The sequence below is a fragment of the Aotus nancymaae genome, unplaced genomic scaffold (genome assembly GCF_030222135.1).
Source record: "Aotus nancymaae isolate 86718 unplaced genomic scaffold, 86718_ANA_hifiasm-v0.15.2.pri h1tg000021l, whole genome shotgun sequence".
NCBI classification, from domain to species: Eukaryota; Metazoa; Chordata; class Mammalia; order Primates; family Aotidae; genus Aotus; species Aotus nancymaae.
Window position 1 is genome coordinate 15,252,281 of NW_026988433.1, and position 18,660 is coordinate 15,270,940.

The 18,660-nt window shown below is 47.6% G+C and overlaps 1 protein-coding gene across 2 annotated transcripts in view; it reads left to right on the forward strand.

The window, feature by feature from the left end:
• The window catches only part of KSR2 (kinase suppressor of ras 2), a 517,853-nt gene that overhangs the window by 106,741 nt on the left and 392,452 nt on the right, over positions 1 to 18,660 (forward strand). For both annotated transcript variants that reach the window (XM_064379757.1, XM_064379758.1), the window contains exons 2-3: positions 3,305 to 3,445; positions 9,023 to 9,173. In XM_064379757.1, coding sequence (XP_064235827.1) covers positions 3,305 to 3,445; positions 9,023 to 9,173 — 292 coding nt within the window. The remainder of the gene's footprint in view (positions 1 to 3,304; positions 3,446 to 9,022; positions 9,174 to 18,660) is intronic.

Consider the following 18,660-nt stretch of genomic DNA (forward strand, 5'->3'; position numbering starts at 1 on the left):
TGTTCATGGTGAGAGTCTACCCAGGAGCTGGTTTTATCTCCCAGGCCTATTGTGTACTTTTGTGACCTTTAGTCATGACCTTTAACCCTCACCAGCACTGATCGGCTTGCTCATCTTTCTCTGCTACTGCACCCCAGCCCTGAGGGCCTCAGAGTCATCTCTGATTCCTTATCTGAATCTCACCACCCTGGTACATTCTTGCCCCATGGCAGGGGTTCAGTAAATATTTTGCAAGCCAGGTAGAGTTGAACCACCTGCCTAGGTAATTGCACAGTTATGGTGGGCTGAATAACAGTCCCCCAGTCATTTCCACCTCCTGATCCCCAGAAGTTGTGACTATATGGCCATACACGGCAAAAAGGACTTTGCAGATATAAGCTAAGGATCTTGAGATGGGGAGATTGTCCTGGGTTGTCTGGGTGGGCCCCCATTTCATTGCAAGGGTCTGTATAAGAGGAAAGCAGGACGGTAAGAGGCAGTAGCAGGACATGTGGTGATGGAGGAAGAGGTTGGAGTGATGTGGGGAGGGGGCCAGAAGCCAACGCATGTGGGCAGCCTCTGATCACTGAAAAGGACAGGAAACTGATTCTTGCCTGGAGCCTCTGGGGGGAACCAGCCCTGTAGACGCCTTGACTTCAGCCCCGTGAGCCTGATCTAGGACTTTTGATCTCCAGAACTGCAAGATCAGTGTGTTTGTGTTGTTTTTAGCCACTTAATATGTGGTTATTCAATACAGCAGCCACAGGAAACCCATATACCAGGGATGCCAAGACTCCCTCAAGGAGGTGGGCTCCATGTTCTTTGATTTCCCTATGAGTCAGGAGGCTTTAGCGACAGAAACCTTAAGCAAAAGAAGCTTAAGCAAAAGAAGAGAATTTATTGGTGCACATCACTTCAGAGTCCAAGGATATCTGGTTTCTATGCTCACTGCTGGGGCTGACATGATGGGTGTGGCTGGGAACGTGACTCCATCTCTTGGCCCTGCTGTCTTCCAAATGGGCTTCAGTGTCAGGAGGCTCCCAGATGGCAGCAGGGACAATGGCCTAGGCAGCTCCTGTCTTCCATGACACCACCTGGCAACCCTGGCGGGGAGGAAAGTCTATGTCCTGAGCTCAGAAGAGGTCCTGGTGGGTTCTCAGTGGCCCAGCTGGATCCTTTGTTGTTCTTGACCCAAATACGGACGTTTGGCAGGGCCTGGGTCACGTGCCCACCCTGCAGCTGGGGTAGGGTGATGCGATGGGAACAGCTTCACCTCTGCCACATGGACTGCGGGTCAAAGAAGGAGGCTCCTTGAAAGAAAGTTGACATGTTCCTTTCAGTAAAAAGGGAAATGGAGACCAGGTAGCAAAAGCAACAAAAGCCCATGACGACCATCCCAGGCTCCAAGTTTAGTTTAGTTTTGTTCTGAGTGAGGGTCTCACTCTGCAGCTAGCCTTGAGTGCATGGCGTGATCATGGCTCACTGTAGCCTCCACCTCCTGGGCTTGGGCGATTCTCCCACCTCAACCTCCTCAATGAGGACTTTTTTTTTTTTTTTTTTTTTGGTAAAGACAGGATTTAACCGTATTGCCTAGGCTGGTCTCAAACTCCTGGGCTCAAGCAATCCTCCCGCCTGGGCCTCCACAACGGCTGGGGTTACAAGTGTGAACCATGGCACCTGTCCCTCTGAATTTCTGATCCTAGAATTCAGACTTTGTTCTTGGTAAGTGGTCGATTGTGTTTTGAAATGCCACAGACATCTCCATACCGAATTCTAATTTTGTTTTATTTAATTATCTTTATTAAATACATTTTAAATTACAAAGATGATAATATAGGCCGGGTTTGGTGGCACTCACCTGTCATCCTAGCTACTCGGGCGGCTGAGGCAGGAGGATCTCTTGAGCCAGGGAGTTCGAGGCTACAGTGAGCTCTGATTACACCACTGCACTCCAGCCTGGGCAACAGAGTGAGACCTTGTCTGTTAAAAAAAAAAAAAAAGATGATAATATATTATACCTCAGGTAACTACTGAATGCATGCAAAAAATGTGTATAAAGAAGTACTTAACTCAAGTCAGAAGCCTGGAGCTTATTCTTCCAAATCGTTTTCCCTGCTTGGACACGCAAGTATTGCCTTCCATTGGCTAATAATGTGAGTTTTTACAAAACCAGCCATAAAAAACTTTTTCTCATGTCTCTGGAGGCTTCCCTCCAGAAGCCTGGGTTCAGGTCTATCTCATTTTAAAAGAGTTAATTTTTGAATGCTCTTGTAGGACTTAAAATTCAAATAGCACAAACGAGTTTAAATAAAAAGTTTTCCCACACCCTTTTTTCCAACCCTTCCTCTTCCCTCCCCTAAAGAATTGGAGGTCCCCGTGGACAGAATTTCTACATTTACAAAGATATATACAGGGAAACGTTTTCCCTGTGAATGGGAGAGTATTTATTTTTATTTATCAGCGTACCCTGGAGACCGTTCTGTGTCAGTACAGCGCATGCTTCGTGGTTTGGTTTTAGAGCTGCGTAAGTTTCTTTGTGCGGCTGTAGCGTTGTTTATGTAATGAGTCTCCTACTGACGGGCTCTCAGAATGCTTGCAGTCCTTTGCTATTGCAAACAGAACTCTAAGGAGGTAGGCTTGAATAGTCATTCTGCGCAGGATGGGTGTCTATCAGAGGAGGAATTCCTGCAAGTGGAATTATTGGATCAAAGGACGTGTGTGGGCTGGGTGTGGTGGCTCACGCCTGTAATCCCAGCACTTTGAGAGGCTGAGGTGGGTGGATCATCTGAGGTCATGAGTTCAAGACCAGTCTGGCCAATGTGGTGAAACTCCATCTCTACTACAAATACAAAAATTAGCTGTGCGTGGTGGTACGTGCCTGTAATTCCAGCTACTCATGAGGCTAAGGTGGGAGAATTGCTTGAACTTGGGAGGTGGAGTTTGCAGTGAGCCAAGATTACGCCACTGCACTCCGGGCTGGGTGAAAGAGTGAAACTGCATTCAAAACAAAAGAAAACAAAAAAAAAACCCAAAGGGTGTATGCAATTCAGGCGTCCATGGATGCAATCAAAACGCCCTCTACTGAATTGGTGCCAAAGTGTGCCACCTCCCCCAACCCCAAGCAAGATGCTAGAGCCTCCTGCTTGACCTCTTCACTGACGAGGTGGACAGATGGGTGCCAAACTGGGTCTCACTGTGGCAGAACCAGTTTTTAAAATGCAGAGTCGGCTGGGCTTAGGCTGGGGGTTCGTAGGGGATTCTGGCCTCTCTTCCTTGTGTCAGCACCTCTGAGATGTGTCCTCTGTCCTGGTCTGTGTCTCCACAGAGCAAGCTGGTGAAGTACTTCAGCCGGCAGCTGTCCTGCAAAAAGAAGGTGGCCTTGCAGGAGCGCAACGCCGAGCTGGACGGCTTCCCCCAGCTGCGGCACTGGTTCCGGATCGTTGACGTGCGCAAGGAAGTCCTGGAGGTGACCTGGGGTTCCTGTGTTCCCTTGCCCCTTACTGGCCAGCAGCTGCCCCCTGGATTGCTCTTGGGACACAGGTTTCTGGCTGTGCCCAGCACAGTCTCTGGCACAGAGCAGGCTCTCAATCAACATGTGCTGGATGAAAGCATTCAGGGTCGCTGGTGCTGTCTGAATGGGGCCATCGAGAGTGTGCTTCCAGAGTCAGCCAGAACCCTTCAGCTCTGCCACATATTAATAGAGTCATCTTGGCCAAATCACTTCACTTCTTAGTCCAGTGCTGTCCAGTGGAACTTTCTGCTATGATGGAAATACTTTCTTTTTCTTTTTTGAAATGGAGTCTCGCTCCCGTCATGCAGGCTGGAGTGCAGTGGTGCCAATCTCAGCTCACTGCAACCTCCACCTCCTGGGTTCAAGAGATTCTGCTGCCTCAGCTTCCTGAGTAGTTGTGATTACAGGCATGTGCCACCACGCCCAGTTCATTTTTGTATTTTTAGTAGAGACGGGTTTTGCCATGTTGGCCAGGCTGGTCTGGTCTCGAACTCCTGACCTCAGGCGATCTGCCCAACTCGGCCTCCCAAAGTGCTGGGATTATAGGCATGAGCCACCGCGCCTGGTCAAATGATGGAAATATTTTCTATCTGTGCTGTTGGATGTGATAGCCACTTGTGGTGAGGACATGTGAGTCAGGAACTGAATTTTGAATTGTATTTAACATTAATTAATGGGGCCCATGGCTGCCATGTTGGACAATACTGTCTTTCAGCATTAATATTCTCATCTGTGAAATGGGCATGATGATTGTCCTCTCTTCTTATATAGCCGACATTATAGAATGAGATGATTTTTATAAAATGTCAACTCAGCTGGGCACAGTGGTTCATGCCTGTAATCCCAGCACTTTGGGATGCCAAAGCAGCCGATTGCTGGAGCACAGGGGTTCAGGACCAGCCTGGGCAACATGGTGAAACTCCATCTCTACAAAAAATACAAAAATTAGCCAGGTGTGGTGGTGCATGCCTGTGGTCCCAGCTACTTGGGAGGCTGAGGCAGGAGGATCAGCTGAGCCCAGGAGGTTGCAGCTACAGTGAGCCGTGATCATGCCACTGCACTCCAGCCTGGGTGACAGAGTGAGACCCTGTCTCAAAAGAAAGAAAGAAAAAAGACTAGGCGCAGTAGCTAATGCCTGTAATCCTGGCACTTTGGGAGGCTGAAGTGGTTGAATCACTCGAGGGTCAGGAGTTTGACACCAGCCCAGCCAACATGGCGAAACCTCATCTCTACTAAAAATAAAAAAGTTAGCTGGGTGTGATGGTGCACACCTGTAGTCCCAGCTACTCGGGAGGCTGAGGCAGAGGAATTGCTTGAACCCGGGAGGAGACACTGCAGTGAGCTGGGATCACGCCACTGCACTCCAGCCTGGGTGACAGAGCAAGACTCTGTCTCAAAAAAAAAAAAAAAAAAAGTTCAGCTCGTAGTCTGGCACCAAGTAGCCCTCGGCAGATGCTAGCCTATTACTGTTGTGAGCATCTGACGTCTCGTGTCCACTCTTAAAGATTGGACCACGTCCTTAACATCTTAAGGATAGCGAGACCCAGAGACTGACCCATATGCAGTGACGGGGCCAAGCCAAACCTAATAAATAAAACCAAACCTAATATATAAAACCAGCGGACACCACTGCATCTGTCAAGCCAGGCATTGCGCTAAGGGCTTTGCACTTAGGATCTCAACTGCTGAGACCGTTCAGCCTCCTCACAATGACCTTTTGAGTAGGTGTGACTGTTATCCCCATTGTACAGAGTGGAAAACAGGCTCAGAGCTATGTGACTTGTGTAGATGGTGAGTGGATGAGGCTAGCAGCATGTCCAGCCCGGATGGACAGCAAGGCCTTAGGTTGGAAGCACTGTGCCTTAGCCTTAGCCTTGTTTTCCTGTTGCTTGGGCCTCCCTGATGTGGGCAGAAGAGGAGTTACCCCCCTGTCAGTGAAACCGAGAGTCCTCTCTCAAGGCACTCCCTGCTTCCTGCCTTGAAGAGGCTTCCTTTTTTTTTTTTTTTCTTTGAGACAGAGTCTCTCTCTGTCACCCAGGCTGGAGTGCAATGGCATGATCTTGGCTCACTGCAATCTCCCCTTCCCAGGTTCAAGTGATTCTCCTGCCTCAGCCTCCTGAGTAACTGGGATTACAGGCGCCTGCCACCACAGCAGGCTAATTTTTGTATGTTTAGTAGAGATGGGGTTTCACCATGTTGGTCAGGCTGGTCTCGAACTCCTGACCTTGTGATCTGCCCACCTCGGCCTCCCAAAGTGCTGGGATTACAGGCATGAGCCACCGCGCCCGGCCTGCTTCCTGTCTTTTTTAGACCTTGGCTGCAGGGACAAGAATCTCACCCAGCCCTACCAGATCTAAGAATCCCGAGTTAGCTGCAACATCACCCCCACCATTCCTCCAGGCCTTCACCCCACCCCATCTTGCAAATGTACATCAGACCATGCACAATTCCATATTTCCTTATTTCATTCCCAGGATGGCCAGAGAGCCCAGATCAGTTTCTTGCAAATATCTTGAGAATGAATGGTCCTGTATAAGGATAGACAGTGTTTTATTTGTATGGCCCAGGGCATTTTTTTTTTCAGAGGCTTTGGGATCATTTATTTATCAAGTGCCATTTGTGGGGGCAAATAAGGCAGAAATGAGTCCAGACCAGGGGTTGAAAACTGGTGGATCTGATATACAGACATTTTTTTTTGTTGTTTGGCTAATATGATGTCGGGACATTTATTTTGAGCCAATACTTAAAAACCAAAAGAGTCTGCCTAAAAAGCCTAGATCTCTGGCTTCACTTACAAAATCAGATATGTTGACGACGCTGAACTGAGCTCCTGTCTGGCAGCCATTTGCTTATTTACATTTACCTGGCCTGCAGGTACCTGAGTTTCAGTTCTTGCCTTAGTGAGCATCACCACCCAGGGAGTGGGCGGGAGAAGAGCGGGGGTTTCTGCTCTGTCTGCAGTTCAGGTATGTGTCCACCAGAGGTCCCCATTCTGTGAAGGGTCCAAAGTATGGAGAAAGCTCCAAAGTGAAACATCTGGGTTAGAATCCTGGCTCCACCAATTACCTGCTGTGTGACCTTAGACAAGTGGTCTAACCTCTCTGAATTTTACTGTCCTAGTCTGTAAATGGTGATGATAAAAGTGCCTATTTTTGTGATATTAAAAGGAAATCTATCGCAAACCTTAAAACAGTGTTCCATCCATTTCAGCTATTATTATTATTATTATTTCAATTATTATCAAACAGGTGCATCTGCTCTTTTGGCCCAGGTTTGTTAAGGCTTTCTCCATTTTTGATGTTATAAAAATGTTACTTTTATGATTTTTTTGTGATCTTAAACTTTAGAGTAAATTGAAATATATACATATGTAAATCATAAGATTAAAATGCACAAGTGAATCCTGAAGCAAAGAGGAGAATTCTTTTATGTCGCAAATCATCCCCTCCAAACATGAGTCATTCTGTCCTTCAGATCCTGGGCTGGGTGCAGTGGCTCATGTCCGTAATCTCAACACTTTGGGAAACTGAGGTGGGAGGATCACTTGAGGCCAGGGATTCGAGACCAACCTGGACAACACAGTGAGATCCCATCTCTCTAAAAAATTTAAAAATTAGCTAGGCATGGTGGCACATGCCTGTAGTTCCAGCTATTCAGGAGTCTGAGGTGGGAGGGTTGCTTGAACCCAGGAGTTTGAGGCTACAGTGAGATATGATGGTGCCACTGCACCCCAGCCTGGGTGACAGAGTGAGACCCTGTCTCTATTAAAAAAAATAATAACCAGAAACAGATCCTTGTTCGTCACCCTTCTTAAAGGGACTCACCTGCAATGTGTCCCTATTTGAGAAAGCCTCTAAGTGACTCCACTGCCTGCCCTGGTGAGTTGACAAGGCACTGATTGGGTTTTGGCTTTTGGCTCATAGCTCACTTTTTTGAAGAGAATTTTTGTGCTGAGAGTTTTCTTCTTTCTGGCTATCAGTTTAATGTGGGAGATTTATATTGTTGTAATACACAAACCTGACCGTAAGAGGGCGGATGTATTCCACAATACTGCCCTAGAATCACCATATGTAGATAGAGATATATAAATAATCCTTTTTTTTTTTTTTGAGACAGAGTTTCGTACTGTCGCCCAGGCTGGAGTGCAGTGGTGCAATTTTGGCTCACTGCAACCTCCACCTCCCAAGGTTGGAGGTGGGTTCAAGCAATTCTCCTTCCTCAGCCTCTCGAGTAGCTGGGATTACAGGCATGCCACCATGCCCTGCTAATTTTTATATTTTTAGTAGAGACAGGGTTTCATCATGTTAGCCAGGCTGGTCTTGAACTCGTGACCTCAGGTGATCTGCCCGTCTTGGTCTCCCAAAGTGTTGGAATTACAAGCGTGAGCCACTGCACCCGGCCATCCATAGATATTTAAAACCCTTATTTACTTTGGGAAGCTGAGGTGGGTGGATTGCCTGAGGTCAGGAGTTCAAGAGCAGCCTGGCCAACACGGTGAAACCCCTGTCTCTACTAAAAATACAAAAATTAGCCAGGTGTGGTGGTGCGTGCCTGTAATCCCAGCTACATGGAGGCAGGAGAATCACTTGAACCTGGGAGATAGAGGTTGCAGGGAGCCAAGATCACACCATTGTACTCTAGCCTAGGTGACGAGAGCAAGACTCTAAAAAATAAAAAATAAAAAATAAAAAATAAATCCTTATTTAAGTAATGATAGTATATGTTAAAATGTTGAATATTAAGTTCTACATGAGGAAAGAAGACATATATACATACATATATAGATGCATAAATATAGACGCTTGACAAATTTTGAGGTGTGTCCGTATTAGGACATTAATTAATTAATGCCCACACATTAATTTGGGAAGCCTACCTTTTCTCGATTCCTTTTCCCCACTCCACGCTATACTCCAGCGCTTCCACTTTGCCTTAGGATGCAAAGCCATGCCCTGTGGCGCTCAAAAATGGCCTAGTTTCATTTGCAGCATGGAGCACTTTCAGCCCCTTTCCCATTAGGGTTTCTGAAGACCAGTGTGAGCCCTAGACCCTGCAGCCAGAGAAGAGAGGTAGGAGAGAGTGGGGCCCAGCCACCAGGCCATCTGCATTGTACTGTGCTTGCTCTGAGTCTGTGCTGGGATTTTAGATGAGTCCCTGCAGAGCAGGAGGCACTAAAACCCATGCATGGGGTCCTGCCTTCTAAACATGCGGAAGCTGGATGGAAAGACAGGCAAAGTGCTGATGCCATACAGGGTAGCAATTATAATAGCACCAGGCACCTGCGCTACCTTGCCAAGTATGGGCGCTTAGGATTCCCACTTTATAGATAGGTAAACTGAGGCCCAGAGAGGTTGAGCGACCGGTCAGAGGTCATCTAGCTAATGAGTGGCAAACCCAAGATTCAGAGACCCCACTGTCGTACAAAGCATTTACACAGTGGCGTGTTCTTCTCTAGGCACCACTAGAGGGCAGCGTGGAGGCGGAGTCGCTACTCCTGCCCCACGGTTGACAATCCTTTCTCCCTTCACCTAGGAAATCTCCCCTGGCCAGCTAAGCCTGGAGGACCTCTTGGAGATGTCGGATGAGCAGGTGTGCGCGACCGTCGAGAAATACGGAGCCAACCGGGAGGAATGTGCCCGCCTCAACGCCTCCCTCTCCTGCCTCAGGAATGTCCACATGTCAGGTGAGCAGGCCCTGGGGTCGGGGGTGTGGATGGAGACTTGTCCCCAGCACAGTTGCCACGGTCCCTCGGCATTCCATGCCTGCCACTGCAGGCTGGGACGAGGTAGCGTCAACCCTGAGGAGCAGATCCAGCTCACAGGAAGGCAGCATGGGCCTGGGATTTGGAGGCCAGAAGACACGGGCAGCTCTTGGATTTGAACTCTTGCCCAAGGAAGATCTACTGAGGTTTAGAGTAGCTGGTTCTGGAAAATTAAGAGTCCAGATATGAAAATAGTGAGTAGGCATAGGAGACCAGGGTCTTTTTACTTTAGATATGCTGAATTGCCTTTGCGTTTTGGGTCAATGTCTAGCTTCTATTTTTTTAACTTAATTAATATGCATTCATTGTGACATAAACCAGAAAGCTGATTAAAAAAATTACCCTAAGCCCCACCCTCTAGGTAACTGCTGTTGTCATTTTGGTATAATTTTTCCTGACAAATGGGTATATGTGTACTTTAAAAAAATAGAATTAGAATTGTCCACACTTATTCCTTAAAATTTTTTTATTTTTATTTTTTATTTTTTTGCCTAATAAAATAACCTCTGTAACTTGTATCAGTTTGGGGGCCAACTATATTGTCATCCCTCCTGTATCTTTTCCATTAATTGCTCAGATACCTGTTTGTCTTTATTAGCAGAACAGCAAATATCCTCTTCCTGAGGCTTCCTGCTTCTCTCTAGCCTCATGATTTTCCTGCAAATTCTGGGGCGGGTCCATCCCAAGGGAGCGGCTCTGCAAACACCAGCCACGGTGTCAGTGGCCGTCAGCACGGTGGTTTCAGTTCCCACCACAAGGTGTCACTGTTGAGCATCAATCTGGCAGAGTCAGGTGGAGGCTCACGAATGCCTTTGCTTGATTCAACCTGAAATATTCAACAAACATTTGTTGAGTATTGCGCTAGACCCGGAGAAGTCTTCTAATCTGAGTGGCTATGGGGTGCCAGCAGGGCTGAGGAGGCAGCGGTGAACAACACGGAACATATTTGAAACAGGTCATTGGCCCAGTCTTCCATGTGTGCCCTTTTGCATTTTTTCTTGCTGGCAGAGCCTGATTTGGGGCACAGTCATCATCAGAAGGGATCATGTGACCTGGCACACTGATTCACGCCTGTAAGCCCAGCACTTTGGGAGGCCAAGGCAGGTGGCTCTCTTGAGCTTAGGAATTCCAGACCAGCCTGGGAAACATGGTGAAACCCTCTCTCTACAAAAAAATACCAAAAAAATTTGCCATGTGTAGTGGCACATGCCTGTAGTCCCAGCTACCCAGGAGGCTGAGGCTGGAGGATCGCTTGAGCCTGGGACACGGAGGCTGCAGTGAACCATGATCGCACTGCTGCACTCCTGCCTGGGTGACAGAGCAAGGTCCTGTCTCAAAAAGTAGGGGATGGATCATGCACTGGGGGCTGTCTGATACATTGAAGGATGTTTGGTTGGAAGCATCCCTGATCTTTGCCCAAGAGATACCAGTAACATCCCCCGACTCCAAGTCAAATATCCCCAGATATTTCAAAATGTTCCCAAGGTAGCAAAATTGCTCCTGAACTGAAGAGCTGTAAAGGTCATGTTATTCTTTACCTCTAGCACAATGGTACTGAGTCACCTAACATGAGTGTGGTTGACAGGGAGGGCCTCTCAGTCACTCAGTACATAAAAATCTGCTCCAAAGGTGACTTTCTCTCTTTACCCACAGTGAGAAGCAGGTGGCAGTTTTCTCTCTTAAAAAAAAATTGGAGGCCAGGCATGGTGGCTCACACCTGTAATCCCAGCACCTTGGGAGGCCAAGGTGGGAGGATCGCTTGAACCCAGGAGTTTGAGACCAGCTCAGGCAACATAACGAGACTCTACCTCTACCGAAAAAAAAAAAAAAATTAGCCGGATGTGGTGGCATGCACCTGTAGTTCTAGCTATTTGGGAGGCTGTGGTGAGAGGATTGCTTGAGCCCTGGATGTCGAGGCTACAGTGAGCTGAGATGGTACCACTGAACTCTAGCCTGGGACACAGAGAGATATTGTCTCAAAAAAAAATTGCACCAAATTACAGTGTTATATCCTAAACATCTTCCTTTGTCAATAAATGCATTCACTTCTTATTTTTAATGCCTGAATACTGACACCATTTATTCAACCAGTCTCCCAGTTTTGGAAATTTGGGTTAGAGCCGTAGTTTTCCTATCATAAGCAACGATGCTGTGAATACCCCTGAGTATTATCTTTGGGGACCCCTGTGTCTGTTCCTTTAGAGTAAATTCATAGAGATGGTGTTGCAGCAAAACATTTACATATTTTGGCCGGATGCAGTGTCTCATGCCTGTAATCCCAGCACTTTGGGAGGCCAAGGTGGGCAGATCACCTGAGGTCAGGAATTCGAGACCAGCCTGGCCAACATAGTGAAAACCCGTCTCTACTGAAAATACAAAAAAATTAGCCAGATGTGGTGGCCCATGCCTGTAATCTCAGCTACTTGGGAGGCTGAGGCAGGAGAACCACTTGAACTTGGGAGGTGGAGGTTGCAGTGAGCTGAGATCACACCACTGCATTCCAGCCTGGGCAACAGAGCGAGACTCTGTCTCAAAAAAAAAAAAAAATTACATATTTTAAGAATTATAGCGAGCATTGTCATATTGCTTTCCAGAAAGTTAGTACCCATGTAAGCCCCCACCATGCCTGACAGTGAGCATTTGAGGCTAGGGGAATGGGGAGTTAATGTGTTTAATGGATACAGAGTTTCTGTTTTGCAAAATGAAGAGTTCTGCAGACATATGGTGGTGATGACTGCACCACAATGCGAATGTACTTAATGCCACTGAATTGTACACTTAAAAATCATTTAGATGTGCTGGACGCAGTGGCTTATTCCTGTAATCCCAGCACTTTGGGAGGCCGAGGCAGGTGAATGTGAATTTCAGAATTCACAGTCTCATCACAGAGTTACTACTGAGTTTGGCAGCATCCTTAAAAGTAAAGTGAGATTCTAGTTTGCGTGAGAGAGGCATTTATGTCAGCCTTGGCGGGGGTAGAATAGTTATGTTTTCATGACATCCTGGGCTGTGTGAGACCATGAGAGGTCTGGTACGCTGATCTTTTTCAAATTTTTTTTGATCCAGATGCACGGTACAACTATAATTTATATTGTGACACCCCCCACACACATAGGTACACACACACGCACACACACGTGGCCACATATACACAATTGTAGCATGTTTCATGAAAAATACTCCTCCTTTCTATGCATGATGAAAGAAGATGTTGTAAATTCATTCCTGTTCTATTCCATATCATCTTGCAGATGCTGGTAATGGCCACTTTCTTTTTTCTTTCTTTTTTTTTTGTTTTTTTGAGATGGAGTGTCTCTCTGTCTCCCAGGCTGGAGTGCAGTGGCGTGATCTTGGCTCACTGCAACCTCCGCTTCCTGGGTTCAAGTGATTCTCTTGCCTCAGCCTCCTGAGTGGCTGGGCCTACAGGCATGTGCCACCATAGCCAGCTAATACTTTTGTATTTTTAGTAGAGGTGGGGTTTTACTATGTTGACCAGGCTGGACTCAAACTCCTGACCTCAGGTGACCCACCTACCTTGACCTCTCAAATTGCTGGGATTACAGGTATGAGCCACTGTGCCTGGCCTGCCAGTTTTTAAGTTTTTTTGAGACAGGGTCTTGCTTTGCCACCTGGGTTGGAGTTCAGTGGTGTGATCATAGCTCACTGCAGCCTTGACCTTCTGACCTCAAGCAATTATCCCACGTAAGCCTCCCCAGTAGCTGGGACTACAGATGCACGCCACCGCACCTGGCTAATTTTTGTAGAGACAGGGTTTCGTCATGTCGTTGCCCAAGCTGGTCTCAAAATCCTGGGTTCAAGCAGTCATCCTGCTTCGGCCCCCTAAAGTGCTAGGATTACAGGCATGCGACCCATGCTTGGTCAGCCAGCACTTTCATTCCACGCCTCTCTATGGTTTGAACCTACGCTGATCTCACTGATCCCCCTGCCTCCACGTAAGCCTCCCTCTGGACTCTTCCCAGGCTGCCAGGACTCAGTCTTCCATGTCCTGTCTCAGATGCCAGCCTTAGGGCCACCAGGACCTTGAAAGCAATGACCAAGTGCTCCATTTTTACCCAATTCCTACAACACTTAGTGCTGAGGTCAGCTCAATTCAGACTTCTTAGTAAAGGATTGAGTACCCAGCTCTGATCCTCAACACTGAACTTCACCCATGCTGTTCCTGCAGGCAATGGTGCCACTTAAAACATTTTAATACTTACCTTTCTTGGGGAGCGATTTTTTTTTTTGTTTATTTTTTGAGACAGAGTCTAACTCTGTTGCCCAGGCTGGAGTACAGTAGTGCAATCTTAGCTCACTGCAACCTCCACCTCCCAGGTTCAAGCGATTCTCCTGCCTCAGCGTCCCAAGTAGCTGGGACACGTGCCACCACACCTGGCTAATTTTTGTGTTTTTAGTAGAGATGGGGTTTCACCATGTTGGCCAGGCTGATCTTGAACTCCTAACCTCAGGTGATCCGCCTGCCTCAGCCTCCCAAAGTGACGGGATTACAGGCATGGCCACGATTTGTTTTTTGAATGAATGCCTCTCTCTTCCAGTAGACTGTAAGCTGGATGAGGGCAGGGATCATACTTGTTTCTGTGCACTATTTGATTCCCAGGGTGAAGGTCATTATCTAGCACATAATAGTAGTTCAATACAGATGTATTTTTTTGAGATGGGGTCTTGATCTGTTGCCCAGGCTGGAGTGTAGTGGCATAATCTTGGCTCACTGCAACTTCTACCTCCTGGGCTCAAGTGATCCCCTACTCAGCCTCCTGGGTAGCTAGGACTGCAGGCATGTGCCACCATGCCTGGCAATTTTTTTCATATTTTTTGTAGAGATGGAGTGTTGGTCATGTTGCTCCTGCTGGTCTCGAACTCCTGAGCTCAAGCAGTCTATGAAAACTTACCAGTGGCTTAAAGAACACAGTCCTCCTCATGGATTGCAGAACATCTCAGGGTTTTGGCTCCTACTTGAAGTCTTACCATTCACATTTTCTCTTCAAGCCCTAAATATCTGGTAAATCCATGAATTACTTAGAGTTTTCTAGATGAGGCTTGGATTTCACATTTTGGTACTCGCATCCCTCTACTTAGACTTTTCTTTCCTTTTGTCCTTCTGGCGAATCCCTGCTCTTCCCCAGGCCCAATGCAAAGCCTGGTTCTCTATGAGGCCTTTCCTGGGCTCTGGAAACTGAGCTGACCACTTGCCCTTGGCTACTGGAACACCTGCTGAGCCCCTCCTTACCGCTGAAAAGCTGTGTGATGCGCTTGCTATTAATCTCCACCAGGGGGAACCAGTGAGCCATCCTCAAAGTATCCTCCATGTTTAAAATTACCTTCTTCCCTCAAAAATAATGATTGGTTCCTTAAAACTTCTAACCATCTTGGGAGTTGGATGGTTTCCCTTTACTCTGACTAAAAATGTTATCCCAGACTGAGGAATAAACTAGTATCTTTCCCACCATACTCTTACTTCTTGAGGGTGGTAGTGTTCATCTTGATAGCCCCAGCTCAACCCAGAGCTGGAGTTTCCTGCAGTAATGAAATCAGGTCTTTAAAATTCTGGCCTGATGTGGGGACTGGATGCGTGTTTGTTAAATGACAGAAGACAGGTTGTTCTGAGGAACTCATATGGAGACCAAGGATATGGCAGCAGACTGCTTTGTGCCTGGCCAAGAATGTCTCTCTCTCTCTCTCTCTCTCTTTCTCTCTCTCTTTCTCTCTCTCTTTCCCTCTCTCTCTCTCTGCCCCTCTCTCAGACGATGGAGACAGCTTTATTTTAGAGATGTTAATGCTAATCTTAGTTTTCTCCTTGGGTTTTAGGGATATCTTTATTTTCCATTGTCCAAAGGGCCCCAAAAGTAGGAAATCTTAACTCATTTTTCTCTTCTCATAGCTTGTTAGATCAGCCTTAGCCTGAAATCAAAGAATACTCATTCATTCATTTAGCAAGATCAAAGGATCCCAGAGCCAGGATAGCTTAACCTTTCCTTATCATGGCAAAAAAAACACCTGAAACCAAAAAAAAAACACCATTCACTCATTCAGCGAAATTGATTGCCTGGTTACTCTATGCCAGGTGCTCTTCTGATCTCGAGAAATGCGTGCTGAGGTGTGTGTCCCCATAAAGTTTACTTTCTAGTGTGGGGAGCCGGGGTGCAGACAATGGATTATTGTCCTAATGAGCATGAACCTTATGCAGTGTATGAGAAGAGGTGCTGTGGATTAAATAAAACATGGAGCAGGCTAAGGGGGTGGGCAGTGCCCTCTGGAATGGAGGGACAGGTTATCATATAAAATAAGGCAGCTGGGGCAGGCTCCATTCTCTTTTCTCCTTCTTAGTCCTCAGTCATTTTCTAAGAGTGTGGAATCTGGAGTCCAGCAAACTTGGGTGTAAGTTCTAGCTCTCCCACCTATTAGCTGTGTGATGGTGTATAGGACATACTATGATTCTGTGCTTGCTTTCCTAAGCAGTATGATGGGGATGATGGTCATTTGAGCCCCATTGGTTGTTGGGAGCATTACATGAAATGATACAGGCAAATCACAGAGCCTGGCCTGAATTAGGTATGTGATAACTCTTCGTGTTATTATTGTCATCCCCGCCATCACCACTACCAGCACCATCACTACTGCCGCCACCATCATTATCATCAGCACCATCATCACCATCATCACCACTACCACCACCATCACTATCATCACCACTGCAGTCACCATCACCATCACCATTGTGACCATGATCACCATCATCACCACCATCACTATCATCACCACTGCAGTCACCATCACCATCACCATTGTGACCATGATCACCACCATCACTATCATCACTATCATCACCACTGCAGTCACCAGTACCATCACTATTGTGACCATCATCAGCACCATTGCTGCCATCATCACCATCATCACTACCACCACCATCACTATTACCACCACCATCATTATCATCAGCACCATCACCACCATCATCACCACCACCATCACCACCGTCACCACCACCACCACCACCACTATTATCAGCACCATCACCACCATCATCACCATCACCACCACCATCACCACCATCACCATTGTTACCACCATCACTACTGCCACCATCATCACCATCCTTACCACTATCACCATCACTATTATTAGCACCATCATCCACTACCATCACCATCACCACCAGCACCATCACCACCACCACCACCATCACCACCAGCACCATCACTGTTATCAGCACCACCAGCACCATCACCACCACCACCACCATCACCACCAGCACCATCACTGTTATCATCACCACCACCACCACCGTCACCACCACCACTACCACCATCACTATTATCAGCACCATCACCACCATCATCACCATCATCATCACCACCGTCACCACCACCACCACTATTATCAGCACCATCACCACCATCATCACCATCACCACCACCATCACCACCATCACCATTGTTACCACCATCACTACTGCCACCACCATCACCATCCTTACCACTATCACCACCAGCACCATCACTATTATTAGCACCATCACCACCACCACCACCATCACCACCACCTCCATCACCATTGTTACCACCATCATCACCATCACCAGACTCCTGCAGCCTTTTTCTGCCCGCAGCTCACTTTTCTCCACTTCTCCTCATCCTCCTCTCTTGTTTCCTCTAAGAGGCCCTTCCAAGGGGCGTCAGCCTTTCTAATTCAGCCCTCTCACTCTGTTTCCCTTCCCTCTGAACCATGGTCTCCCTCAGCACTGCTGTTCTTTTCCGCCTACTCTACTTCTGTCTGGGTTGATTGTTCTCTAGAGGTAGCCCACCATTCCCTGGCCACAAAAATAAAGGCAAAACCTCAAACCATTTTTCCCTGGACACAGCCCCAGTTTTACCCTGTGGTTCCTACAGAGCTGAGGTCCTAGGGTGAAATTGATTTGGCTGCAGGAAGATCATGTTCTCACCGTTTGCCTCCACCTCCTGCTCCATTCCAAGACTGGGGACTTCAGAGTCTGAGGACAGTGGGGTCCCTTCCTGAATCTTCCTCTCCTGGGCCACAGCTGTTTGATCAGAAGAGAGCCTGGTGGAGACGTGGTCTAGCTATCAGAGTGCTGTTTCTTGGCCTTCTTCCTCTTTTCTGCTGTTCTTTCTCTCTCTCTCCTCTTCTTTTTGGCATCTTGATGGTTTTCAGCCTCCTAATTTGTGGTCATCTGCGTCTTTCCCAAGGAAAAACCTCGGGTCAAGATAATGGATGATCTTTGTTGTGGTTACTGTTTTCCTTTCTGCAATGAATATGCTTATGTGAGGATAATTGGAAATCTCTTTCCTTCCTCCTCCCCTTCCTTCTTTTCTACCCTTCCCTCCTTTTCCCTCTCCCACCCTTGTTTATCAAGCACTTTCTCTGCATCTGGCACACACAGTGTTGGGTTCCAGGGCTCAGGGACTTTCTCAGGACTTTAGGATTGAACTGAAACCTGAAGGGGAGGGGAAGAATTCTCCTAATGACTGGGAGTGATGGAAACACTCAGAAGTGCCTTGGGACCAGAGGAAGGGGAGCATCCTAAGCGCAGAGAGAACAGCACGGCTGCCCAGTGGGGATGCTGGGGAGAGCAGTGGGAGCTGGGGCCAGGCAGGTGGGCAGTGCCAGCCCCCACAGTGGGCCACAGCAAGGAGCTTACACTGCAGGGTAAGCTGAACAGAAGGTACCTGGATCTCTTGTCCAGTTTTCTAATAACACTGTGGCTGCAGAGTCGATGGATGGCTTAGAGCAGGTGACAGATGCTGGGAATCCTCTGGGGGCTCAGGGAGCAACAGAGGGGAGAGAGTGGAGGCCAGGGCGCTGCAGGCAGGCAGGCAGGTGCCCCTGCACCCCTGCAGTCTCCCGGGAGCTTGCCTGCCTGGGCCTTCTCTGGCTTCTCTTGAGTATCAAGGGGGAGAACTGGCAGTCAGGAGAAAAACAGGATGCAAAGTGGCCCCCGAAAAAGGACAGCCTCAGATGTCCTCTGGCTTCCTCCCAGTTTTGGGCTTTGAATGAAGCCCCCCAGAATGCTGTCTGCCACCATACAGTCTTCCTTTGACTAGAACAAAGAGTAAGAGTGGGTCTTGATTGCTCTATTGTCCTACTTCTAACTTGGGGAAGGCTGGGCTGGCAGAGGAAGAGCTGCTCCTCCTGAAGCCCACAGGGTCTCGGATGTTCTAGCGTTGACACTGATGCCTTTCCTTTCTCCTGCAACTGCTCCAGCCCTCCTGTTCTGTGGGCCTCAGGAATCCCTTACACATAGACAGCATCAAATGAGGACTCTCGCTTACAAGCAGCAGAATCCTGATGCAAATGCACTTAGGCACAAATGGCTCATTCATTCACTCTGTAAACATGGAAGGAACTTCCCCTGTGTGAGTTGTTGGGAGGG